At 49.3% G+C, this 26,804-nt stretch overlaps 1 protein-coding gene across 4 annotated transcripts in view; it reads left to right on the top strand.

Annotated features, from left to right (window-relative positions):
• Positions 1 to 4,423: 4,423 nt before the first annotated feature.
• The window catches only part of TMEM62 (transmembrane protein 62), a 144,870-nt gene continuing 122,489 nt past the window's right edge, over positions 4,424 to 26,804 (top strand). Inside the window, exon 1 of one of the 4 annotated variants that reach the window (XM_029598684.1) lies at positions 4,424 to 4,765. In XM_029598684.1, the coding sequence (XP_029454544.1) occupies positions 4,583 to 4,765 (183 nt within the window). In that variant the 5' untranslated portion in view covers positions 4,424 to 4,582. The remainder of the gene's footprint in view (positions 4,766 to 26,804) is intronic. The other 3 variants (XM_029598680.1, XM_029598681.1, XM_029598682.1) reach the window with 3 other exon arrangements.

Raw genomic sequence — 26,804 nt, 5'->3', positions numbered from 1 at the left:
AGGACATTGGAAGACACAGGATCAAGGTGCTAGCTTTCAGGAGATTCAAGAGCAAGATACTTAGCTTTCAGGCGAGTTTCAGGATCAAGGTACAAGGCTTGTATTATCTGGGCTGGACCATGGATACCGGATTAGACATCAGACCTCAAGGCAGGAACAGGAACAAGCAAACATCAGGACTGGAACAACTGGAAACATCAGGACTGGAACAACTGGACAAGGAGCTCCGACAGAGAACATGGAACACTGGACCTTGCAGAAGGCTGGAACACAAGGCAGCTCCTGGAACAAGGATCTCAGGAGTGACCAACTCCTTGCGAAGGCAAAGACAGACTGAACGCAGAGCCCTTTAGTAGCGCTGAAGTGGACAACGCCCAGGGAGGGGTCAGCAGGGGGCCACACCTGGCTGACCCTTGAAGAGGAGCAGAGAGGCGCGCGCTCGCGCCCTAGGAGACTGGAGAGAAGAGAGAGCTGGGTCGTAGGTGGCGTTCCCAGCCACGTGGAAGCCATGGAAGCCAGGCAGGCATGGAGGCAGCCCTGCCCTGCAGCTGGAGAAGTGGCAGGCTGCTGGAGCGGCTTCCAGCTGGGAAGTCAGAAGCAGGAAAGAAGGTAAGGCTGGCTGCAGGGGCTGAGTAGGCTGCAGGCACCGGCAGGGACGGCCTCCCTGCCGGGCGAGGACCCGGACTGCAGCACGGGCACCGGCAGGGACGCCCTCCCTGCCGGCTGAGGACCCCAGGAAGGCAGAGGCACGTCGGGGAGAGCCCAGAAGGACAGCGGGGTTCCCGGCTGCGAGGGAGAGCTCGCGGTGGGTCGGCCCCGCTGCACGGAGGAGAAGGCAGCTGGGGAGGAGCCCGAACACCGCGGAGAGACTGCGGCAGCGGCAGCAGCGTCGGCGGCTCGACTAGCCGCGTGAAGGTGAGGGCCTGCCCGCGCTCCTCGCGGGCAGGATCGTAACAGGCAGTGTCCTCCTTTTTCCTAACAACTACAATGAGGGAGGCATATGGGCTATGAAAGTTAGAGATATTTCCTACATTCGTGAACTACTCCAGAAGCCTTCTCCCATCAGCTAAGTCACCTGGGGCTACCCACCTTGCTATTTACCAGAATGGGGTGTCATTTGTAAGAAATATGTGGTGTTCTACACTCTTTGAGCACACTATAGCCCAGTCAATCTATGAGAACCTGTATACACTGGAAGAGAGGAAGTGCAGGGGAGAAATGATACAGACCTTCAGATACCTGAAAGGTTTTAATAATGTACAAACTTCAAACCATTTCCATTGGAAATAAAATAGTAGAACTAGGAGGTCATGAAATGAAACTCCAGGGGAGATGACTCAGAACCAACATCAGGAAATATTTCTTCACAAAGAGGGTAGTGGATGCCTGGAATGCCCTTCCGGAACAGGTGGTGAGGATAAAAACAGTAAAAGAATTAAAAAAGGCATGGGATAAAAACTGTAGATCCATAACTGCTACAGGTTGGAAATGAAGTAAAGGGTGCATGAGGATAACCTGCTTTGAGCAACGGTTACTACCCTTAAAAAAAAAGACATGGGGATTACCATCCTTAACCAATTAGCCTTGATTCCTTTGAAGCAACAGCAACATTGCTCTCCATTTTGATGGCAGGGTGGGGGGAGAAGGGGAAAAGGCGAATTGTATTTAGATGACAGCCAACGAAGAGCTCCGACTTTTATAGTCAGGGATTCTGCTATACAGACTTTAGGAAAAAAGCGCAGGAGTGCTTCTGTGGTCAATTCTAAAAGCAAAGCATGTTCAAGCAGCATTGTCTGAATTATCAAGAAGGCTGCTCACCTCATAAAAAATAGAAACATAGAAATGACGGCAGAAGAAGACCAAATGGCCCATCAAGTCTGCCCAGCAAGCTTTCACACTTATTTTTCTCATACTTATCTATTACTCTTGGCCCTTATTGGTAACATTTTGGTTCCAATTTCCTCCCCCCCCCCCCCCCCCCCCGCCAGTGGTGCAGAGAGCAGTGCTGGAGCCGCATCAAAGTAAAGTATCTAACTTAATTGGTTAGGGGTAGTAACTGCCGCAATAAGCAAGCTACTCCCACTCTTATTTGTTTACTCAGCCTGTGCAATTCAGTCCTTGTTGGTTGTTGTCTGAATATAAATCATCTTTTCTTCATTCCCCCTGCTGTTGAAGCAGAGAGCTGGGCTGGATATGTATTGCAAGTGAAGTATCAGGATTATTTGGTTTGGGGTAGTAACCACGGCAACAAGCAAACTACTGCCCCACTTATTTGTGAATGCAAATCCTTTTTTCCACATTTTCTCTTGCCGTTGAAGCATAGAGCAATGTTGGAGTCGCATTAACTATGTGTGTGTTTATTGAGAACATAAGAACATAAGAAAATGCCATACTGGGTCAGACCAAGGGTCCATCAAGCCCAGCATCCTGTTTCCAACAGTGGCCAATCCAGGCCATAAGAACCTGGCAAGTACCCAAAAACTAAGTCTATTCCATGTAACCATTGCTAATGGCAGTGGCTATTCTCTAAGTGAACTTAATAGCAGGTAATGGACTTCTCCTCCAAGAACTTATCCAATCCTTTTTTAAACACAGCTATACTAACTGCACTAACCACATTCTCTGGCAACAAATTCCAGAGTTTAATTGTGCATTGAGTAAAAAAGAACTTTCTCCGATTAGTTTTAAATGTGCCCCATGCTACCTTCATGGAGTGCCCCCTAGTCTTTCTACTATCCGAAAGAGTAATTAATCACCAGTTAGTAGCCATCATTCCCGCAAGCCACCCCCATGCCTCTTCTCCTCATTCACATCCTCTAGATTTTATGGATCCACAATGTTTAACCCACGCCCCTTTGAAATCCTTCACAGTTTTGGTGTTCATCACTTCCTCCGGAAGGGCGTTCCAGACGGCTACCACCCTCTCCGTGAAGAAATAAAAATGTTGCTAGCGGTAATTTTATTATGGGTTTGAAAATTGCTTTGTTTTGATTGTAAATATTACTACCCTTAACATAAGGCTTGGGGATAACCTGCAGGGAGCAGCAGTTACTACCCTTAATGGAAACGTGGGTAATCTGCATGGAGGGGAAGTACATTAAGAAATTTGCTGGGCAGGCTCGATAGACTACTTGGTCGTTTTCTGCTGACATGAGTATGTAAAACAGGGGTGTTACACCTTCATTACAGGCCGATTCAGTAAAGTCCGTGGGAGAGCGGGCAAATGCTCTCCCGGCACGCGCACAGGCCATTTGCCTGTGCGCGCGATACAGTATTCAAATGAGGCCCGGCGGTAGAAACGGGCAAAAGGAGGCGCTAAGGACACTAGTGCGTCCCTAGCGCCTCCTTTTTGACATAGCGGCAGCTGTCAGCGGGTTTGACAGCTGATGCTCAATTTTGCCGGCGTCGGTTCTCGAGCCCGCTGACAGCCACGGGCTCGGAAACTGGACGCCAGCAAAATTGAGCATCCGGTTTTCGACCCGACAGCTGCCGGCCGACTTCAAATTTTTTTTTTTTTTAACTTTTTTTACTCTTCGGGGCCTCCGACTTAATATCGTGCTTTTCTGTGCACTTTCCAAGTGCCGGAAGAAGTTAGTGCCTACCTTTGGGTAGGCGCTAATTTCTGAAAGTAAAAAGTGCGGCTTGGCTGCACATTTTATTTTCTGAATCGCGCGCAAATACCTAATAGGGCCATCAAAATGCATTTGCATGTTGAGGGCGCTATTACGTTCGATGGGTTGGACGTGCGTTTTCCGCCCCTTACTGAATAAGGGGTAAGGGAAAACGCTCCGTCGGAGCACACTGTACTGTATCAGCCTGTTAGTGAGGTAGCAGATGACCTCTGCCAGATTCTGTCATAGATTTTACAACTCACCCTCCTTTTAAGAACGTGGCCTTTGTTCAGTATAATTTGTCTCCAAGGATAATATCATCCTCCTTATACATTTCAACATTTGATTAAAAACACTGGCATTGCATCTGCCTTCCAAACCAATACAAATTTCATTTGAAAACATAGTTGAAAGATCTAATCATAAACTTCTTCAATATTGCCCTCAAAAATATTATATTTAATTTATAAGACATTTCAATGTTTGATTCCTCTACCCCATATTGAATTTCTGAGTTATATGCATACAGTAGATATACCCTATACTTTTCAATATTTCATACACGAGCAAGATTTGTGTTTTAGTTCAAAATATGAAATTAAACTAAATTATAGACATTCATTATGTGAGAACTAGTAAGATTAGTACGCAAGTGAAGAGGCGCGTAAAATAAACGAAAGAAAGCACCGAGCAAAACATGAGTCTCTAAGATTTTAGTCTGACGTCAGCTATCTCCTAGGAAACCATTCAACAGGATCCGCTGTCTCATGGATCCTGATTCTTCGCGTTCGTACTATAGGGAAAAATGAAAAAGTTTCCGCATCCGTTCAGACTCCGGCGAGTCCTCCACCAGGATCATAGAGATTAAAGAAACGGGGACGCCAGTGTTATGGCTCGTGTGGCTGCAGACCCGGAAGTGATGAAGCGGACCTGCTGCCAGGGAGCAGGACAATTGCGGTTGGTCTGGACTGATGCGGCACCGGTGGCGGAGGATGATGTTGAAGATCGCGGCGGGGCTGCTGGCTGCAGCTATCATGGCGCTTCTGTTAGATCTCTACAGTACTTCGGGCCCCCCGCAACTGCAGAGGCTGCAGGCTCGGCCTCTGACTCCGACGCCTGGAGCTGGGGCTGATAATATCTTCTGGGCTGTGCAAGTGAGTGGCTAGGTCGGGGTAGTTAAAAGAATGGGAAACCGCCAGGCACTGTGAGATGGACTGAGCTAGTGGCGAAGAAATACGGGGAAGTGCCCTGTATCCGGCGGTGCGATGGACGGAGCACTGGTTCTGTGCTGGGTAACAGAATCTGTGTTTGAGAAAGGAAACGACGTCTGCTATGAGGGAATGATCGGCCAGTCCTGGCTTAATACATTTATTTATTTATTTATTGATTTATTGATTTTTATATACCGCGGCACGTATGGATATACATCACCTCGGTTTACAGTACAACAATAAATTAGCAAAAGGCTTTACATATAACAGGATTTACAGAGTGTAAACAAATGAAAGCAACATGCTTTACATAAATAACTGTTTTCAGAAGAACATCAGAACATAATATAACTCCTTAACTATAAATACCAAATGTATATTCTAATTCAATAACGAATGTATATTCTAATTCAATAACGAATTTGTATCTGTATACTTGTGGGTTTGATTACCCTAAGAAAAGCAGGACTACATAATAGAGTACAATAGCACAGGAGGTGAAGGTGTACAGTGAGGCGGTAAAAAGGGATAAGAGAGAAGATTGTGGGGGCAGAATGGGATGTGGGAGGATGACCGTTCCTGAACATACCCAGATCAGTCCAAACCAGTGGGCTGTGCATTCCTACCAGCAGATGGCATCAGAGAACATAGAACTTTGAACACTTCTACTTAAGGAGAGCGCCACCTGCAGCCCCTCAGTATTTCTCTGACTCCAGTAGATGTTAGAGTACCAAACCTGCAGTCTGTTAGTCAGTTAAAAAAAAAAAAAAAGGTTAGAGAATGTTTTTTTCTTAAGATAGACTAGTTTGTAGTTAGTTGTGTAGCTTCCTAAGGTGTTAGGCACCTTTGTGGGCCATCCCTCAGTTGAAGCTGGGCGACCCGGGGGGGGGGGGGTGTTAGATACCTGTGTCTCGCCCGCATCGCTGCCAGCATCTTGATATCCAGGAGCTCCTGGTTTCCTCGAGCACTGAGGAGACGCCTCTCACTGCTTCCCCAGACTCCAACTCTTTCAGGTTAGAAAGAAAGCAAGGAAGAAGCCTTTCAAGGTAGGAGGAGTTCATTTGGGGGATGGGCCGTGCCGTTTATCAGCAGGCCAGCTGGAGTGGTGAGCTTAACCACGCGGGTCCTCACGAAGGCCCGGGGCAACAGGTAGGGTCGGCGGGGGGGGAGAGGGTGTAGGCCTTTGTGCGCGTGAGGCCTCTTTTTATTTTTGCCCCGGCAGCTCTCCTCACAGCAATTTCATGCCGGCAGGGAGTTTTTCTATTTTTAGCTTCTGCAGTCGCGCAAAGGTTTTCTGACTGGAATTTTTTCTAAATGGCACCCTGGCCTAAGTTGGGATCCTGCTGCTTGTGTGGGGCGTCAGGGCAGGCCATAAATGCTAGTTCCCTATGTTCTCTCTGTTGGCAGGAGGGAACTTCCTCAGGGAGAACAGCAAGCAGGCAAGGGCTCCGATCATCTGGGCCGCAGTCCTCCTCGGTGGGGGTGGGTAACTCGCAGCGGCTGCCGAGGGAGGAGGAGGCCCCTCCCATTCTTTCTCCGGTGAACCAAATTCCCACGTTTGGGAATGACCATGGGCCACCGGACCCTTCTGCAGGGGGTGGTGTTGATTCAGGGGAGTTTTGCCCTGAGTTTGTGCTCCTGCTGCATCAGGCGTTCCTGGCTAGGAAACAGGAGATCCTGAAGAGAGCAGCGCAGCCCGACTCTTTGGTGGAATCTCCACCAAAGCGGATACCCACGGGATCCCCGGACCGCCATCACCTTGCAGGGGCTCAAGGTGTCGATAGATTGCCGGCCCCACTCAGGGATATCTCAGATCCTGGGGCGGATCAAGATCCGGGACTCGCCCAGAATATGAGTGATGTGATACAGGACGACTCGGACCAATATGTCCTCCCACCCTCGGAAGGCGATGATCCCAGCATAGTGCACTTTTTTAAGTAAGAGGAGCTCCGACCTCTCATTCCCCAGATCTTAGAGATCCTGGGGCTCAAAGTTTCACAGGAAGAATCAGACAGCGAAGGTGTCAACCCAGTCCTGGATGGGATTCGGGGTCAGACGACTTCCTTCCCATTACCTAAAAAGGTCCACAAGCTAGTGACCCGGGAGTGGGACTCGCCAGATGCGGGTTTAAAAGTGGGAAGAGCAAAGACGAAGCTTTACCCACTATCGCAGGATGTTTTGGATCTTCTAAAGATACCGAAGGTGGGCGCGGCGTGACTAAGAAGACCACCATTCCTGTGGCCGGGGCCGCTGTGCTGAAGGACATTATAGAAACCTTGAAACTTTCCCCGCCTGGTTTCTTCCTCAGAGAGGACACAAAACCAGTGATGAAATAGCCTTTCAGTTTCAAAACATAACATTTATTAAGTAGCTTAGAGATCTATAATCACCGGCAGGTTTGATTTTTATACATACAAAACTTGATAGCGGAAACCGAAGGAAACAAGATTGTTTTTCCTTAAGGGAGTAAATGAAGCCCAGCTTTCAGAATGTACTGCTTTCTGAGCAATGCCAGTTTACTCATAGTTTTAAATTTGTATTAGTCTTTTATACACTGTTAAACAAGGCTCGCACATTCTTCCCCCCTCCCCTCTCTCATCCCTTACGTTTGCTGGTACTTTTCCTTCATGCGCCTCTCAGACATCCCATATTGTGCTTACTCAGTAGTTCTTTTGTTCTTGTAGCTTTCTTGGCACCTTTCTTATCAGGAATTCTCTAACTCTCTGTTCTCAGCCTCAGTTGTTGAATAATTAGCATTTGGAATCACAGACAAATTTGGATAAATGTGTGTGTAGGGCAAAACACTGGCAATGAAACAAGTGCCAGCCCACCCTGGGAGAAGTGCTCGGTATGCTTTGTGTCCACATACAAAATAATGTCCCTGAAGGGCTACCAAACCACCTGGGCGAGTCCCTGCACAGGAGAGTGAAGGAAGTCAGGAAAATAAAAGCAAGAAATAAGGGAAAAAGAATTATACATCCCTCTTGAACCTTGAATGTGATCAGATCAGCTTCCATAGATAAAGGTAGAGGAGAACATATCAAGCAATCATTTGTCTGACTCAGTAGGACTGGAAAATGCTACACATCGCTTGGAATGTAGAGACTAATAAAAACCGCATTAATTCAGACTGTATCATTAATTTGAAAATCTAAATAATGGCATCTGCAAATAGGTAGCTAACTAGATATTGTCTAGGTATATCATAAAACTATTTTTGCTATGTCAATCATTTATCACATGTCAAATAAAGGTACATTGCCTCATAAAACCAAGGAAAACAGCATCTAGGTAAGACCACCCCTCCATAGAGCAAGAGAAACATAAAGAGAAAATCAGGCAAGAAGTATAAGCATTTCAGTTCATATAATGAAGGATGCAAGATGGCTTCTGTGACAAAGGATGGGATGATTTCTGAAATCAATGACACGTCGTATACAGTTCTCCCAGTATGGTGTATTTTTTTTTTTTTTTACATCGAAGCCTAACCTCTTAATTCATTATTAAGTTAGATGTGTATGTTACAGATCAAAACCTAATATAAGAGTAAAACAAATTCAAATTAATCAATGAGAAGATTCCATCATGACCATAACTCCCTACATCTAGTAATCCCTACATATATACTATTACTGTAATATTCCTACTTTATTATTAGGCAACATGCAGTAGTCAGAACCATAAACAACTTAAGTGTTCAGACATTACATAGAAACATATATTTCACTGAACTGACACACAAATTCATTCATTGCATTCTTCAGGTGTCATGACACACAGATAACACAAAAAGACAAACAACAATTAACACATATTTGAGCTAAAAAATTAGACCAAAAAGTGTTTGGATCGATCCAAAATAAAACAAAAGTCAGAATTAAAATAGTTTCCCGTCGTTAGCAGGGCTGAATTAGCCATGCTGTCATGGGAGCTGTGAATCAGATCCGGGAGGCGGAGCTTCCAAAGCGATGTCAGAGCTCTGCTCTGAGGCTGCGTGTGGTTTCTTGTGCTCGGATGAACTCTCCTCAGTCTGTTTTATCTGCGTGCAGGATTGCACACAGAGCTCCAGACCTCCTCAGTTTTTGTAAAAAAAAAAAAAAAAAAGTAAATAAAATCAAAATCAACAGGAAGGACCCTTGGGCTTCAAAACCTTGCGCCTGCGGGAAAGTGATGCCCCGAACGGACAAACATGACAGGTGCTATTGGTGTCTGGGCCCAGACCACCCGATAGCCACCTGTGCCCACTGCGGTAAGATGTCTCTGCGGGCGCGTTGGCAGAGAGCCGACAAGATAGAGGCCCTGAAACTAAGCCTGGCAGGGTCGTTCGTGTCCCCCCCCCCCCCCCCCCGAGGTGCGATCATTGCCGGGACCAGTGTCAATGGCGCCACCCCAGCCACGCCGAGCGGTCTCGGTTGAACCGGCCAATTCAAGACCTGAAGGCCATCCTGGACAGGACACGTGCCTGGAGACAGGCAGAGGCAGGGACCCCACTCGGGACCGAGTGAAGGGTTGGAAGGAGTCGTCTGTGTCAACAAGGCAGCCGTTAATCGAGCAGGGAGCACATAGGCTGGTGTCGTACAAGGCCATGGTGCGGCCTGCGTCTACGTCCTCCGTCGACACGCCACAGCCGACACACTCTCTAACTGCATCCATCGACGCACACGTCCATGGCGCCGGAAGAGTTGCGCCGTGAGTCGACGCCAACGCATCAATTGACGCATTCGACGCATCTCACCGCATCGACGCAAGAGCAGGCCCTCTGAGTTAACCTCAAAAAAGACCAAGACGCATTCGACGCAGTTAACAGCACACACCATTGCGTCTACCACATCAAAGCCACAAGCGCCTTCGGGAGACGCTAAAACGCGGAAGAAGCTAAAGGATGGCCATTCAAGTAACTCTCCGCCTCGGAAATGACATCATGCTTCCCATGGAGCATAATGTCCCCCCGTGGAACTCTCGGCAGACTCCAGTGATGATCTCATTCTGGTACGGACTCCCCACTCTTCCTCCTCGTCATCCTCATCTCTCAGAGTCTACTTGGACCAGTCGTCCGTCTCAAAAAGCCGCTCGGGCGGGCACAGTTTACAGGAACCACTTGCAAAGAAACGAAAGGTGTTAGACTCACCTCATATCAGGGATACTCATATGCCCCCACCAGACTCAGATATACTATTAACAGCGTTGCCGCGCAGGGGCACAACGCACCGACTGGTCATGCCTCCTCAGACACAGGAGGCATTTTCCGCTTTATCAACTGTACTGGCGGGATTTTTTTAAGTCATGCAAGCTACCTACAAGTTGGCGTTTGGTTCTCCCAGTACACCACCGTCATCTCCGCAACACTCGATACTGGCCTCACCGAATCCTTCACCACAGACTCTAGTGAAGGTTACCGTCGCTACCACAATACTGACACTACAGGATTTTCCTTCCCATCCCATGTCACCGACGGGTCACACTACAACTCCCGACTCGTCGACAGGATATCCTTCAGAGCTAGAAGAACAGCCGGCGGAACCATACTCTCCGCCCGAGGACCTTACTTATCCCAAATTTCTAGAGAAGATGGGAAAGGCACTCAACCTTGACATACAAAAGATAGCAGACCCTAGAGCTGACACCCTAGGATTGCTAAAAACAGCATTACCAACACATAAGGTGCTGGATTCCGTTCTCGAACATTCGTGGGAGTCACCCTTTACGCTGCTGGCAGTCTCCTGTAAAACGGACCTTAAGTTTAAAATGCAAAAATCATCCTACTACACCCCTACTCAGCTACCCCACGCCTCCGTGGTGGTGGAATCCGCCATGGCGAGAGCCAAAAAATCAAAGAGTCACTCATCCACACCACCAGGTCGAGACTTGAAATCTTTGGACGACTTTGCCAAGAGAACCTTTCAGGCCTCAATGTTAGCCGCCCGAATAGGCCATCGTCAGTTCTACATCATTCAGTACATATACGACTGTATACAGTGCCTTAAACAGGGTTCCGAGTCACAGCCTCAGACGCCAGCAGATCCAGTCTTGATACAAGATATTGAGGAGGCCATAAGACATCTCCTGCGTACTGTGTACGAGAGTTTTGAGGCCTCTTCTAGGATTTCGGCGGGAGCTATTGCCGTGCGCAGAGTCGCATGGCTTCGTGCTAGCTTCATCAGACCAGACGTCCATGACAAACTGGCCAATCTGCCCTGCAAAGGAGACAGTTTCTTCGGTTCCCAATTCCAGGAGACAATTGCGCAACTCAAAGAACAGTCGGTAGTGGTGCAGTCCCTTACCGCCACCCAGTCCTACTCAGTGTCGAGGAGCTACTATACCCCTAACAGAAGGCCATCTTTCCAGCGACGCCCGTACCGTCCGTACACCTCCTATAGGGCGCCGTCGTATCAGCCTCCTCTACGACAACAAACGCAAGCTCCCCAAAACCGCAGGGGCCGTCAACGACCTCAGCATCCAGCAACACAACCACCAGCTACCGCAGTGAAGTCCAACCCATCTTTTTAGGCTTCGCTCCGCCACCATCACAACAGGTTCAGGCTGGAGGCATAACAGCTCACCTTCAACAGTGGGAAACAATCACCTCAGATCAGTGGGTTCTGGACATTGTCTGCTCCGGATATCGAATCCCCTTTCAGAGCTTGCCACCCCTTCCCCACCTGACATCCAGGGGGCCCAGATCTGACCTCGTGCAGTTGCAAAAGGAAGTGTCTGCCTTGCTTCACCAACAGGTAATCCAGCGCCTCCTTCCCTCCAACCACAACACGGGGTTCTACTCCCCATACTTCCTCATTCCAAAGATCTGCGACCCATCTTGGACCTCCGAGACCTCAACAAATTCATTGTCAAGGAGAAGTTCAAGATGATATCCCTCAAGTCCATCCTACCCCTGATTCCACCCACAGCTTGGATGTGTTCTATAGATCTCAAGGATGCGTACACTCATATTCCAGTGCATCCTTCCTCCTGGCAATACCTATCCTTTCAAGTTCATGGCCAGCACTTCCAATACAAGGTACTTCCCTTCGGTCTCTCGATGGCACCCAGGGTATTCACCAAGTGCATTGCAGTGATGGTGGCGTTCCTCCGTCAACGGGGAATTATAATTTTTCCTTACCTGGACGATTGGCTCCTGATAGCGTCCGACCCACAGTCGCTCCTACAGAACACACACGATACGATTTCCTGCCTGGGGCAGTTGGGCCTCAACATCAACTACCAAAAGTCCAACCTGCAACCTACCCAAAGGATTCAGTTCATAGGAGCCATCTTAGACACGAAGCAACACAGAGTTTTCCTGCCACATGACAGAAGAATCACGATGCGTTGGCTCTTCCGACGCTTGCGCCGCTCCCTGATGCCTTCTGCCCGACAAATTCTCGCAGTGTTGGGACACATGGCAGCGGCTATCCATGCAGTAGACAAGATCAGACTGCACATGCATCACATTCAATGGGATCTCAAACGCCAATGGCGACAACATTCCCAGCCCCTGACGAGGGCAGTATCCCTAACATCAACCATGTCCAGGGAACTCGCCTGGTAGCTACACGCACAGATGCTCAGCAAAGGCGCTCCATTCTTACTGTTACCTCATAATGCTGTTCTCACTACGGATGCCTCCCGCAAAGGCTTGGGGGGGGGGGGGGGGGCACATCTCAACCAGTTGCAGACACAAGGCCTGTGGACACAAAAGGAACAGTCTTATCAAATCAACCTCCTAGAACTCAGAGTAATACAATACGCGTTACGGACCTTTGTCTCCCATCTTTAGGGTCATCAGGTAATGGTCTTCATGGACAACTAGGTAGCCATGTTTTACATCAATAAGCAGGGCGGTTCGGGCTCATGGGTTCTCTGCAAGGAAGCCCTCACCATTCTGCTTTGTGCCAGCAAAAACTCAATTCAATTGCAGGCTACCTACCTACCGGGCATAAGAACATAAGAAAATGCCATACTGGGTCAGACCATGGGTCCATCAAGCCCAGCATCCTGTTTCCAACAGTGGCCAATCCAGGCCATAAGAACCTGGCAAGTACCCAAAAACTAAGTCTATTCCATGTTACCATTGCTAATGGCAGTAGCTATTCTCTAAGTGAACTTAATAGCAGGTAATGGACTTCTCCTCCCAGAACTTATCCAATCCTTTTTTAAACACAGCTATATTAACTGCACTAACCACATCCTCTATCAACAAATTCCAGAGTTTAATTGTACGTTGAGTAAAAAAGAACTTTCTCCGATTAGTTTTAAATGTGTCCCATGCTAACTTCATGGAGTGCTTCCTAGTATTTCTATTATCCGAAAGAGTAAATAACCGATTCACATCTACCCGTTCTAGATCTCTCATAATTTAAAAAATCTCTATCATATCCCCCCTCAGCCGTCTCTTCTCCAAGCTGAAAAGTCCTAACCTCTTTAGTCTTTCCTCATAGGGGAGCTGTTCCATTCCCGTTATCATTTTGGTAGCCCTTCTCTGTACCTTCTCCATCGCAATTATATCTTTTTTGAGATGCGGCGACCAGAATTGTACACAGTATTCAAGGTGCGGTCTCACCATGGAGCGATACAGAGGCATTATGACATTTTCCGTTTTAGTCACCATTCCCTTTCTAATAATTCCCAACATTCTGTTTGCTTTTTTGACTGCCGCAGCACACTGAACCGACGATTTCAATGTGTTATCCACTATGACGCCTAGATCTCTTTCTTGGATTGTAGCACCTAATATGGAACCCAACATTGTGTAATTATAGCATGGGTTATTTTTCACTATATGCATCACCTTGCACTTATCCACATTAAATGTCATCTGCCATTTGGATGCCCAATTTTCCAGTCTCACAAGGTCTTCCTGCAATGTATCACAATCTCTTGTGATTTAATTACTCTGAACAATTTTGTGTCATCTGCAAATCTGATTATCTCACTTGTTGTATTTCTTTCCAGATCATTTATAAATATATTGAAAAGTAAGGGTTCCAATACAGATCCCTGTAACCATTACCTTAATTTTGTTGTATGCCAGACTTATATTTTTCCAGAGCAGACAAACTGAGCAGAGTGTTTCACCCCCACGAATGGTCTCTCAACCCCATCATAGCAGAGGAGATCTTCCGGAGGTGGGGAACACTGCCGATAGACGTCTTTGCAACGGAATTCAACCGAAAAACGACTCGTTTCTGCTCAGTCTGGCCAAGTCCGTACAGGACCGCCCAGGATGCCTTTCTAATTCTATGGACGGAAACCTTAATGTATGCGTTTCCCCCATTCCTCTCATCACCAAAACGCTACAAAAATGCATGCAAGACAGCGCACAGTTAATTCTGGTAGCACCAGCGTGGCCACGTCAACTGTGGTACCTCCTCCGACTTTCCACGGTGGAGCCCTTCCGCTTACCGAATCAAGAAGACCTCCTATCACAAGAAGAGGGCTCTCTCCTGCACCCACTCCACGCCTCCTTGCATCTGACGGCATGGAGGTTGAGTGGATCCTTCTCACTGAACAAGGATTTTCAGTTTCAGTACAGAACATAATTTTGGCCTCCAGAAAGCTGTCCACAAGACACAGCTATCACTTAAAATGGAGACACTATTCGGCATGGTGCACATCGAAGGGAGTGGACCCACTCACATGCACCCAGATATGCTTCTCACCTATCTACACACACTGTATGTAGCAGGTCTGGCCATGGCTTCCGTCCGGGTCCACCTTAGTGCCATAGCTGCCTTCCGGCTCCAAGACGGTCATCCGATCTCCCATCATCCGATGGTTTCATGATTCTTCTGAGGGCTCACTCACCTTCGCCTTCCAATCATGAAACCCCCCGTACCATGGAATCTCAACCTGGTCCTTGAACAGTTGATGCTTCCCCAATTTGAAACAATGGAAAGGGCGCATCTCAAATACTTGGAAGGTAGTTTTCTTGGTTGCGGTCAAGTCAGCTTGCCGAGTTACAGGTCGATACAGTAAAGTGTACTCCGTCGGAGCGCACTGTCAGCCTGCTCTGGACGCGTGTTTTCCCTTACCCCTTATTCAGTAAGGGGAGGAAAACACGCGGCCCACCCGCGGCACCTAATAGGGCCCTCAACATGCAAATGCATGTTGAGGGCCCTATTAGGTATGCGTGCGCGATTCAGTAAGTAAAATGTGCAGCCAAGCCGCACATTTTACTCTAAGAAATTAGCGCCGACCCAAAGGTCGGCGCTAATTTCTTCCGGCGCCAGGAAAGTGCACAGAAAAGCAGTAAAAACTGCTTTTCTGTGCACCCTCCGACTTAATATCATGGCGATATTAAGTCGGAGGTCCCCAAAAGTAAAAAAAAGTAAAAAAAAAAAAAAAAATTTGAATTCGGCCCGCGGCTGTCGGGCCGAAAACCGGACGCTCAATTTTGCCGGCGTCCGGTTTCCGAGCCCGTGGCTGTCAGCGGGCTTGAGAACCGACGCCGGTAAAATTGAGCGTCGGCTGTCAAACCCGCTGACAGCCGCCGCTCCTGACAAAAAGGAGGCGCTAGGGACGCGCTAGTGTCCCTAGCACCTCCTTTTCCCCGTTTTTCCCGCGTCACCTCATTTAAATACTGAATCGCCCGCACCGGCGAGGGGCCGGTGCGTGCGCCGGGAGAGCGGGCGTTCGTCCGCTCTCCCGCGGTCTTACAGTATCGACCTGTTAGTGAGTTACAAGCCTTGGTACATTATACCCCATATCTTCAGTTTTACCATGATAAAGTGCTCCTTCAAACTCATCCCACCTTTCTACCGAAGGTGGTCTCGCAATTTCATCTGAACCAATCCGTAGAACTACCTATGTTCTGTCCAAAACCGCATTAGAACGAATGTGAGAAACTATTACATACATTGGACTGCAAGAGAGTGTTGGCTTACTACAAGCAACGAACCCACTCACCTAACAGAGTTTCACAACTTTTTGTCTCTTTCAATCCAAATGTTCCTGGACTCCCAGTGGCCAAAAGGACTATCTCTAGCTGGATTACTCAGTGTATACTGTTCTGCTATGATAAACGACAGTCCAAATTATCTTCACTTCCCACCGCTCATCAAACCAGGGCGGTGGCAGCTTCATTGGCTCACTTAAAAAATGTTCCACCACTGGACATTTGTAAAGCCGCAATGTAGGCATCTCTTCACACATTCAACTCCCATTACTGCTTAGACCAGCAGACGGCGGAAGATGCCAAATTGGGACAAACGTTACTACAGTCCTTGAAGGAACCATTGGCGGGGTCAACTAGCACACAAAGGCCAACACACCGCATACAGGACATGAACTAACACAATGACACTGCCAAAAAGTTTTAAGTTATCTGTAAACCGACACGATGTGCAAACGGTTGTCGGTATATAAAAACCTATAAATAAATAAATAAATAAATTCAGTGCAGCGTGTTGGAGAGCTTCGGACTCCCATGACAGCATGGCTAATTCAGCCCTGCTATCGATGGGAAAAAGCAAGTTTGCTTACCATAAATGGTGTTTCCGTAGATAGCAGCATGAATTAGCCATGCTGACCCACCCACCTTCCTGCACAGTCGACTGTCATAGGCTACGATCACGCTTGCTTTATCACAGACTGAGGAGAGTTCAGCCGAGCGCGGGAAACCACGCACAGTCTCAGAACGGAGCTCTGACATCGCTTTGGAAGCTCCGCCTCCCGGACCTGACTAACAGTTCCCATGACAGCATGGCTAATTCATCCTGCTATCTACGGAAACACCGTTTACGGTAAGCAAACTTGCTTATCTGTTTAAAAATGAAAAGAAATCAAACTGAGAAAAATGTCATCTTCAAGCATTATATCTCACATGGCAGAGTCAACCTGGAAAAATATGTCTGGCATACAACAAAATTAAGGTAATAGTTACAGTGAAATTACAGTTCCATTGAAACTAAACATTCTGATATGCCTTAATTCAGCAAATAGCGGTCATGAAGCTACTTTCTTGTTTCTATTGTTATGCCTCTAGGAGGCACTACCAGAAGTTGTGGTGTAGAATAATACCCAGCTTTAGTTTTTAACCTGCCATTGAAGTTCTCTGTAAGGGCAGAGGCTTGGGGTCTGTAAGGGGTGTGGAACCTGAGAGAGATGCCTAATGCCTCTATGTCATTCACAAAGTGTGTCCCTTGATCACTATCAATTGATTCTGGAATTCCATATCTTGGAATAAATTCTCTCACCAGAATCACAGGGGTGTGATACATCTGGGATCATTAATTGACAAATAAATACTTTTAGCATTGAATATATATATATATATATATAATTAACATTTCTACGTCATAACTTACTCCATCAGATACACTTACTCGCACATTCAAAAAAAGCTTACAGTAGTAACGCCCTGTTCAAATAAACAAAACTCTTTCCAAAAAGGAAGAGCTCATTCAATTCTGTATTCCCTGTACTGACAAGATACAGATGTCTTCACCTGGGAAACACTTGCCTGCATCCCCCACTCACCCCCCTTTCTCTCTGCTGCTAACCCCTTAACTGCCTTGTCCTTTCAAGTTTTAAACTTTAACACTAGTAATTGCTTTTTCAGCAATCAAATTGTCAATATCCCCAATAGAGGTGCCCCTATGTTCTCCAAACAGTTCCTGATGGATTTGCCACCCTTCTCTGGAAAAGACAGCTAACGATCTCTGAAAAATGATCAGAATTTTATCCTAATGCTATAGGTTCCCTTAAATCTACAGTGTCTATTTGGTTCAGTAACTGTGCTGGAACATTAAACTGTTGATCCCAGCATTAGCAGCAAAAGGACACATGTTCTTTTTTTTTTTCATCACTTTCTGAATATGTTTAATAACTCTAGAAAACAATCAGTCATTAGCTCCCCTAGGAATTCTTTTTAATTCTGAAACAAGGGAAAGCAATATGTCCTTTTCTGATAATAAATTAAATACTTATAGCCTATCTAAATCTAATTATTTTATGAAAATAGCTTCAGATGAGCACATTGGGGCGGATTTTAAGAGCCCTGCTCGCCTAAATCCGCCCAAAACTGGGCGGATTTAGGCGAGCAGGGCCCTGCGCGCCGGTGAGCCTATTTTACATAGGCTCACCGGCGCGCGCAGACCCCAGGACTCGCGTAAGTCCCGGGGTTCTCCGAGGGGGGCGTGTCGGCGGGCAGGCCCGGTCGTCGCGGCGTTTAGGGGGCGTGCCGGGAGCGTTTCGGGGGCGGGCCCGGGGGCGTGGTTACGGGCTGGGGCGGCCCGGGGGCGTGGCCGCGCCCCCCCGGACCCGCCCCCAGGTCGCGTCCCAGTGCGCGGGGATTTACGCCTCCCTCTGGGAGGCGTAAATCCCCGACAAAGGTAAGAGGGGGGCTTAGACAGGGCCGGGTGGGTGGGTTAGGTAGGGGAAGGTGAGGGGAAGTCAAAAGGAAGTTCCCTCCGAGGCCGCTCCGATTTCGGAGCGGCCTCGGAGGGAACGGGGGTAGGCTGCGCGGCTCGGCGCGCGCCGGCTATACAGAATTCATAGCCTTGCGTACTTTTGCTTGCGTCTGATGCGCCAGCAAAAGTACGCCTATTCGCGTTTTTTGAAAATCTACCCCATTTTGCACAAACATGTCTCTCAATTCTATAGTGCAGAGCAGGAAGCAGGAATGCCAATAGATAATATCCAAAATAAAGGCAAATAGTAAAAACGCTTTCGTACCGCAGAAGCAACTCTAGAATTTCTAATAGATGAAAAATATTTCAGTTTATTCTTCAACTACTAGTTATTTACTGGCATAACACTTTCCTAATTGATATATAAGCAGTCCTCTAAAATACCCTGCATCATAATAGACACTGTTTCCCTGTATGCAGGAGCTGTAACTAATACAGAGATCTAACAGAAAAAAACAGTTAATTGTTACGCTTTTCGAAAGTACCTTCAGCTAATATTTTACCTAAAGAAAGAAATCCTATTCTGTTCTAACTACATGATTTTTTATTTATTCTGGCAAAGAAAGAAAAAAAAGCAGAAAATAATCAGACATAAACAGAAAACCAGATTTCAAACAATGCTTTCCAAAAACTTTCCCTTTTTATGCGCCTCTAATCTCAGAGCCCTGCAAGCAAGGCAAAACAAAGGACTATCTGTTGCTGTCTTAAACCTCTTTGTATTGTGTTCCAGTACAAATTTATTAACAAAAATACAGGCAAACGAACTAGCATCACTTCTTAATAAGCTTTCATTAAGTATGCTGGACAATTGGCCAAAGAAAATCTGTTACTTGCTAACAACTGTTGTAAAACAGGGGCTGAGAAACTACAGTCTTCAAACAGGCTGTAAATGTAAGGTTCCCTGCACTATAGCCCAACCAGGGGTTAAATCCTGATCCCTTGCTCTCATGAGGGGGAGGCGAACGTGGAACCGATCCTGAACTCGGGGCTTCGGACCCGGTGTCCATCTTACGCTCCCGTGTAACCATGAACATATTAAAATACATCAAATGTCATGTTAAGGACTTTCCTGTCTTTTTATGCTTAATGAATTGCAGAAACTGTTGCAGAACCGGAGCTGAAAAGCTACTATCCTCAGGTCAGCTCATGAATGCATCCCGTTCCGCCCACACTGCCCATTTCTTACAATGCTTAGTAATAATTTTAACTTCATGTGGAAATAATTCACAAACCAATTCAAGGGGACTGAGGAATCTCGTACTTTGTAATATAATGAACTTAAGCTTAAACTAACTTTAAAAAAACAAATTGCAACAAACAGAGAAGTAAAACTTGGCAATAAATGTAAATAAAAATACATATGTAAATAAAAAATATACTCACGTGAGATCCTTGTACCTCACGTGAACACAGGGGTCCCCTGTACCTCACATGTATTACTGTACGTTGCCAAATTGTGTCCGTGGCCCAGTTAGGACTTACTGTACTTTACCTGTCAGTGCCCTTGGCTACCATCAGGTCCTGTTGGCTGTACTCGTGGTCCCGACCAATTATAGCTGTATGCGCGGTCCTGACCAGATCTGCAAGCCATACACGCGGTCCCGACTGGTCCTGCCAGTGCTCAAACCATCCTCTGCTACCAAAATGTAGAAACCTTGAAACTTACCCCCGCCTGGTTTCTTCCTCAGAGAGGGCATAAAACCAGTGATGAAACAGCCTTTCAGTTTCAAAACATAACATCTATTAAGTAGCTCAGAGATCTATAATCACCAGCAGGTTTGTTTTTTATACATACAATACTTGATAGCAGAAACTGAAGGAAACAAGTTTGTGTTTCCTTAAGGGAGTAAACGGAGCCCAGCTTACAGAATGTACTGCTTTCTGAGCAATACCAGTTTACTCATTGTTTTAAATTTGCATTAGTCTTTTATACACTGTTAAACATGGTTCGCACATTCTTCCCCCCTCCCCTCTCTCATCTCCTACATTTGCTGGTACTTTTCCTTCATGCGCCTCTCAGACATCACATATTGTGCTTATTCAGTAGTTCTTTTGTTCTTGTAGCTTTCTTGGCATCTTTCTTATCAGGAATTCACTCTGCATACTCAGGCCGTTCTCAGCCTCAGTTGTTCTGTTTTTGGGCTGACAATTACATTTTTTATTTCAGTTACTAGTCAACATGGGGCAGTTTTCTTAAAGCAGCAATTAACCCAAATCCTCAACATTCAGGACCGCAAACTGGAGATTCATCTGAAGCGAGTCTTCGAGGTCTCAGCGCTGAGTCTCAGGGCGGCGATTTGTGCCAGCCTCATGCAGAGAACCTGTCTTTGCTGGGTTTAGGAGGCGGCCGCAACCCCCAGTCCCGACGGCGGGGGCCCTTGCAAGCCGCGCGTTTGGAGGCAGGAGTTGCCTATGTTGTGGACGCGTTGTATGACTTGATTAGGACCTCTGCATGTAGTATGGTGTCTGCGGTTAGGCTCGTAGACTGCTCTGGTTGCATAATTGGTCAGCAGACTTATCTTCCAAGTCTCAACTTTGTAACCTCCCCTTTAAGGGCAAGCTTCTCTTCGGGGAGGATCTCAACCAGTTGGTGAAATTGCTGGGGGAGTCCAAGGGCAATCGATTGCTAGAGGATAGGAAACCTTCGGGGAAGGTTTTTTCCCCGCGGACTCGTTTTCGAGATTCTCGCAGATTTCACCCTGGTAGGTCTTCAGCTCCTTTGGGGTCCAGGCCAGCCTCGGGACATCAGCAGTCCTTTCGTGGAGGACGGCGCCCAGGCAGAGAGTCCATGGGCCAGGGTGCTGGTCGTGGAAACCTACCCAATGAAACCAGGGGCACCCATTCTGTCATAGAAGCTGTCAGAGGCAGATTGTCGAGCTTCTACATGGAGTGGGAAAAGATTACCTCAGACCGATGGGTCTTGGAAGTGGTCCGGGATGTTTACACTCTCGAGTTTTCGGCCTGGTGGGGGAGGCCTTTGTGGAGTCTTGCATCACTTCGCGGGTCAAGCGTGAGGCAGTACAGGGGACTCTACAATGGCTGCTCGATCTCCAGGCCATTGTTCCAGTTTCTCTGGCGGAACAGGGCAAGGGACAGTATTCGGTCTACTTTGTGGTTCCCAAGAAAGAGGGTACCTTTCGTCCCATTCTGGATCTGCAGAAGGTGAACAGGTGTTTGCGAGTTCCCCGTTTTTTGCATGGAGACGTTGAGAACTGTGGTGGCCGCGCTACCCAGAGGAGAGTTTCTCGTGTCGTTAGACCTCACTGAGGCGTATCTCCACATCCCAATTTGCCAGGTTTACCAGCAGTTCCTTTGCTTCAAGTTGATGGGCCAACATTTCCAGTTTCAAGCACTCCCTTTTGGCCTGGCGACAGCTCCACGTACTTTCACCAAGGTCATGGTGGTCATGACGGCGTTCCTGCGCAAGGAGAGAATCCTTGTTCACCCGTATCTCGACGACTGGCTAATCCGAACGAAGTCTCAGGAGGACTGTGTAAGTTCGGTTCAGAGGATGATGCTCTCCTTGCAGTCGCTCGGCTGGGTCATAAATGCCCAGAAAAGTCATTTGGAGCCCACACAGTTGTTGGTCTACTTGGGAGCGCTTTTCGACACTTTCTGAGGCAAGGCTTCTCTGGCAGCGGACCGTGTAACAAAATTGCAGGATCAGGTCTAAGTCCTGCTTCAGAGGAAGAATCCAACAGTTTGGCATCACTTACAGGTTCTGGGATCCATGGCCTCCACCTTGGATTTGGTCCTGTGGGCGTTCGCTCATTTGCGTCTGTTGCAGCGTGCGCTGTTATCGCGGTGGAGTCCAGTGTCGGAACAGTTCCATATAAGAACATAAGAAATTGCGATGCTGGGTGAGACGAAGGGTCCATCAAGCCCAGCATCCTGTTTCCAATAAAGGCCAAACCAGGCCACAAGAACCTGGCAATTACCCAAACACTAAGAAGATCCCATGCCACTGGTGTAATTAATAACATTGGCTATTCCCTAAGGGGCAGATTTTAAAAGCCCTACGCGCATAAATCCAGGACGCATTTAAGTTCTGGGGCATTACTGAATGGGCGGGCAGGGGGCGGGACGGGTCGCGGGTGGAGTTGAGGCTTCCGGCACAGTGGCCTTTGCCGCTGTGCCGGGGGATCACACGCTGCCAATTGGCCAGTGCGCGCAACCTACGCCCAGAGGCAGGCGCAACTTATAAAGTAAAGGTTAGGGGGGGTTTTAGGAAGGGCTGGGGGGCGGTTTAGGTTGGGGAAGGGAGGGGAAGGAGTCAGTCTATCATGGTGGCTTTCACGCAGCAACCTGGAACAGGGAGTAGACTTAGATCCTCCGAACTGGATGGTTATCTCCATGGAAGCCAGTCTATCTGGATGGGGTGCAGTCTGCTTCAACAAATCCGCCCAAAGGCTTTGGTCTCCAATGGAGAAATCCTGGTCCATCAACCGCCTCGAGATGAGGGCTGTCCGGCTGGCCCTCCGAGCATTTCTTCCTCTGGTCAAGGACTGTTGCGATCCCGGGGCGGCCCCGGGATCGCCACCTACCCGATCGCGGCTCCAGCGGCTGTCCGCGTTCCCCAGGCCTCCAGGGACCTCCGCCGCCGCAGCCCCGACGTCGGGTAGCTTCACTCGGGCCTGCGGGGCCTTCTGCCTCCTTGTCTCTGCCCCGCCGGAGCAGCCGGCGTTCTTCGGCGGCTGGCCCCGCCCCCTAGACGCGCGCGCGCGTCTCTGCCTCCAATTTAAAGGGGCCAGCGCGGGAAACTCTGAAGACAGCCTCCGGTGACGTCAGACGCTGCAGGGCTATTTAAGCCCTGCAGTTGCTCCTCTCCAGTGCCTTGCAACGAGGTTCCCAGGTATTCCTGTCTCCAGTTGCTGCGTTCCTGTGTCCTTTGGCTTCCGCTTGTCTTCTGACCCCGGACTGGCTTACGTTGATTCTCTGGCTTCTGACCCCGGACCGGCTTACGTTGATTCTCTGGCTTCTGACCCCGGACTGGCTTACGGTGATCCTCTGGCTTCTGACCCCGGACCGGCTTACGTTGACTCTTTGGCTCTCGACCTCGGACTGGCTTACGGTGATCCATTGGTTCCTGACTCTGGACTGGCGAACGACGACCCCTCGGCACTCAACCTTGGACTTCATCAGACTCGGCCCCCGCTGGCTCTCCTAAGTCCCAGCGGCCGGGTTCCTACAGGCTCCTCCTGGGGGGACTCCGGCTTCCAGGGTGAATCTCCTAAGTCCCAGCGGCCGAACTCCTACGAGCTCCTCTCAGGGGAGGATCGGCTTCCAGGGCGAAGACCTTCCCACCACAGTGCCGGCTTCATCATCTCCTTCTTCCTCGCCAAAGCCCTTGGTCGCATAGGGCTCCCAGAGTTCCTCCTTCGGCCAGCCACGAGTCTGTCCTTGCCGCCTCCCGGTCGGGGCCACTGCTGCAATCACCTTCAGCAATTCATCCTCTGGTTCCGATCGGCCCAAGGGTCCACGAATCCAACAGATTGCAAGGCCATGGACCCGGCGGACCTTGCCGGTCTAAAGGCTATTCCGGGCATTGCCCAGAAGCTGCAGCAACAGCAATCCTGCCTCGATACATTGATGTCTGCCGTTCAACGCCTGGCGGATCGCGTAGATGGGACCCCCGCAGCTCGCCCCGCAGCATCCACGTCTCAGGTCAACCCGGGTTCCCCTGTCCCGGTACAGATGCCAGCGCCCCCTAGGTACTCGGGGGATCCGAAGGTGTGTCGGGGATTCCTCAATCACTGCTACATCCGTTTTGACCTCCTGCCTGCGCAGTTCACCACGGACCGGTCTAAGACGACCTACATTATTTCCCTCCTGGATGGGAAACCCTTGGCTTGGGCTTCCTCCCTTTGGGAGCGCCAAGATTCCCGCTTAAATAACCTCGTGCAGTTCGTCAAAGCCTTCCGGAGGATCTTTGACGAACCATCCCGGCGAGACCGCTATCCATTGCCTCTGATTCCGGAACTCCTGGACCGCCTACAGGGGGCCCGCATCTTCACCAAGTTGGACCTTAGAGGGGCGTACAACCTCATTCGGATCCGACCGGGGGACGAGTGGAAGACCGCTTTTAATACCAGGGACGGTCACTACGAGTACCTCGTCATGCCTTTCGGTCTCTGCAACGCTCCAGCGGTATTTCAAAACCTAATGAATGAGGTGCTTCGCGACCTCCTGTACACGTCGGACATTGTCTACCTCGACGATGTGTTGATTTATTCCCGGAATCTTGAGGAACATCGGCAACATGTGCGGCAAGTTTTGCTAAAGCTGAGAGAAAACCGATTATATGCTAAATTGGAGAAATGCCAGTTTGAGGAGGAGTCTCTGCCCTTTCTGGGATACATCGTCTCCTCTACCGGCTTCCGCATGGACCCTGATAAAGTTGCTGTCATCTGGAACTGGTCACAACCTGTGGGAGTGAAGGCACTCCAGCGTTTCCTAGGCTTCGCCAACTTTTACCGCCACTTTATTCCGCATTACTCCTCCTTGGTGGCGCCTTTAACGGCCCTCACACGCAAGGGCGCGGATGCACGAACTTGGCCATCAACTGCCGTACATGCCTTCCAGGATCTTAAAGAGGCATTCCTCCAGGACACCTGCCTCCGACACCCGGATCCCCTACGTCTGTTCATTGTGGAGGTGGATGCCTCCAACGTAGCTTTGGGGGCCGTCCTGTCCCAGGTCTCCAAGGACAGGAGAACCCGGCCATGCTCCTACTTCTCCCGGAAGTTTTCGCCTGCCGAGAAAAACTACGGCATCGGGGACAAGGAACTATTGGCCATTAAGTTGGCCTTTGAAGCGTGGCACCAGTGGCTGGAGGGGGCCCAACATCCTATCGTGGTTTATACGGACCATAAAAACCTTGACTACTTGTCCCATGCGCAGAGGCTCAACCCCCGGCAGGCACGCTGGTCCCTCTTCTTCAGCAGGTTCGATTTCACTCTTCGGTATCGACCGGCAGCCAAGAATACTAGGGCAGACGCCCTCTCACGCATTTCTGAGATTGAGGACACCTCCGACCCTCCTCAATACGTTGTGGATCCGGCTAGAATCCAACTGGCAGCCACCGAACTCGCACCAGCAGGAAGGACGGTAGTTCCAGTGCGTGCTAGAAGGAAGGTCCTAGCATGGGCACACGACTCCTTGACGGCTGGGCACCCCGGGGTCACCCGGACTCTCCAATTATTGACTGAGTTCTACTGGTGGCCAAGGATGAAGGAGGATGTCCGCCTCTACGTACAGTCCTGTCCCACGTGTGCGCAGCAAAAACCCCTGCCTGGTCGCCCCTGGGGGCTCCTTCAGCCACTCCCGGTACCCGCGGAGCCATGGACCCACATCTCCACGTACTTCATCGTCGAGTTGCCCCCGTCCCAGGGGAAGACGGTGTTGTGGGTCACGGTTGACCGTTTTTCGAAAATGGCTCATTTTGTGCCACTGGCCAAGTTGCCCACGGCTCCCGAGTTGGCTGAACTTTTCGTCCACCATGTCTTCCGCCTGCACGGCTTGCCTCAGCATATTACCTCAGACCGTGGGCCCCAGTTCACGGCAAAGTACTGGCGGGCGCTCTGCAGGAAGTTTGGGATTCAACTAGACTTGACCACGGCGTTCCACCCCCAGGGCAATGGCCAAGTGGAACACACGAACCGAACCCTAAAAGCATTTCTCCGAGCCTTTGTAGGGGAGCAGCAGGACAACTGGGTGGCTCTTCTTCCGAGGGCCAAGTTCTCGTACAATCGCCATCGACACTCCGCCACGCTACAGCCTCCCTTCCAGCTGGTTTATGGAAAGGTTCCCAAGCCTCCACTACCGTTACCAGTCTCTACCTCTTCGCCAGCGGCGCAACTGACGGCCAGCCAGATTCACCAGCTTTGGCACACCACTCAGGAGAAGCTCCACCGCACCGCCGCCCGGTTCAAGGCGTACGCAGACAAGTCTCGGCGACCCGCTCCAGTGTTTCTGCCCGGATCAAGGGTTTGGCTCAGTACAAAAAACATCCAGCTCAGAATCCCTTCTATGAGGCTAGCGCCTCGCTACATTGGACCCTTCCGGGTAGCCGAACGGGTTGGCGCAGTTTCCTACCGCTTACATCTTCCATCTACCCTTCGGATACATGATGTCTTCCATGTGTCCCTCCTCAAGCCGGTGGTCCTCTCTCGCTTTCAACCCTCGCCTCCGGAGCCTTCCACTGTCGCTGCTGATCCCGGGGCCACATACACGGTCAAGAAGGTGTTAGATGTTCGGGTCCATCGTCATCGCTGGGAGTACCTCCTCTCTTGGGACGGATATGGTCCTGAGAAGAATTCATGGGAGCCCTCTTCACACATCCTGGATAAGGACCTCCTTCGCCAGTTTCATTCTCGGCACCCGGACAAGCCCCGGCCCCCCGGAAGGGGGCGTAGGAGGGGCTTGTCCGGGTGCCGGGGCGATCCCGGGGCGGCCCTGGGATCGCCACCTACCCGATCGCGGCTCCAGTGGCTGTCCGCGTTCCCCAGGCCTCCGGGGACCTCCGCCGCCGCAGCCCCGATGTCGGGTAGCTTCACTCGGGCCTGCGGGGCCTTCTG

The sequence above is a fragment of the Rhinatrema bivittatum genome, chromosome 4, assembly GCF_901001135.1.
Source record: "Rhinatrema bivittatum chromosome 4, aRhiBiv1.1, whole genome shotgun sequence".
In the NCBI taxonomy this organism is placed as follows: Eukaryota; Metazoa; Chordata; class Amphibia; order Gymnophiona; family Rhinatrematidae; genus Rhinatrema; species Rhinatrema bivittatum.
Note: the sequence above shows the minus strand (reverse complement) of the source record. Positions and strands in the feature narration are given on the sequence as shown.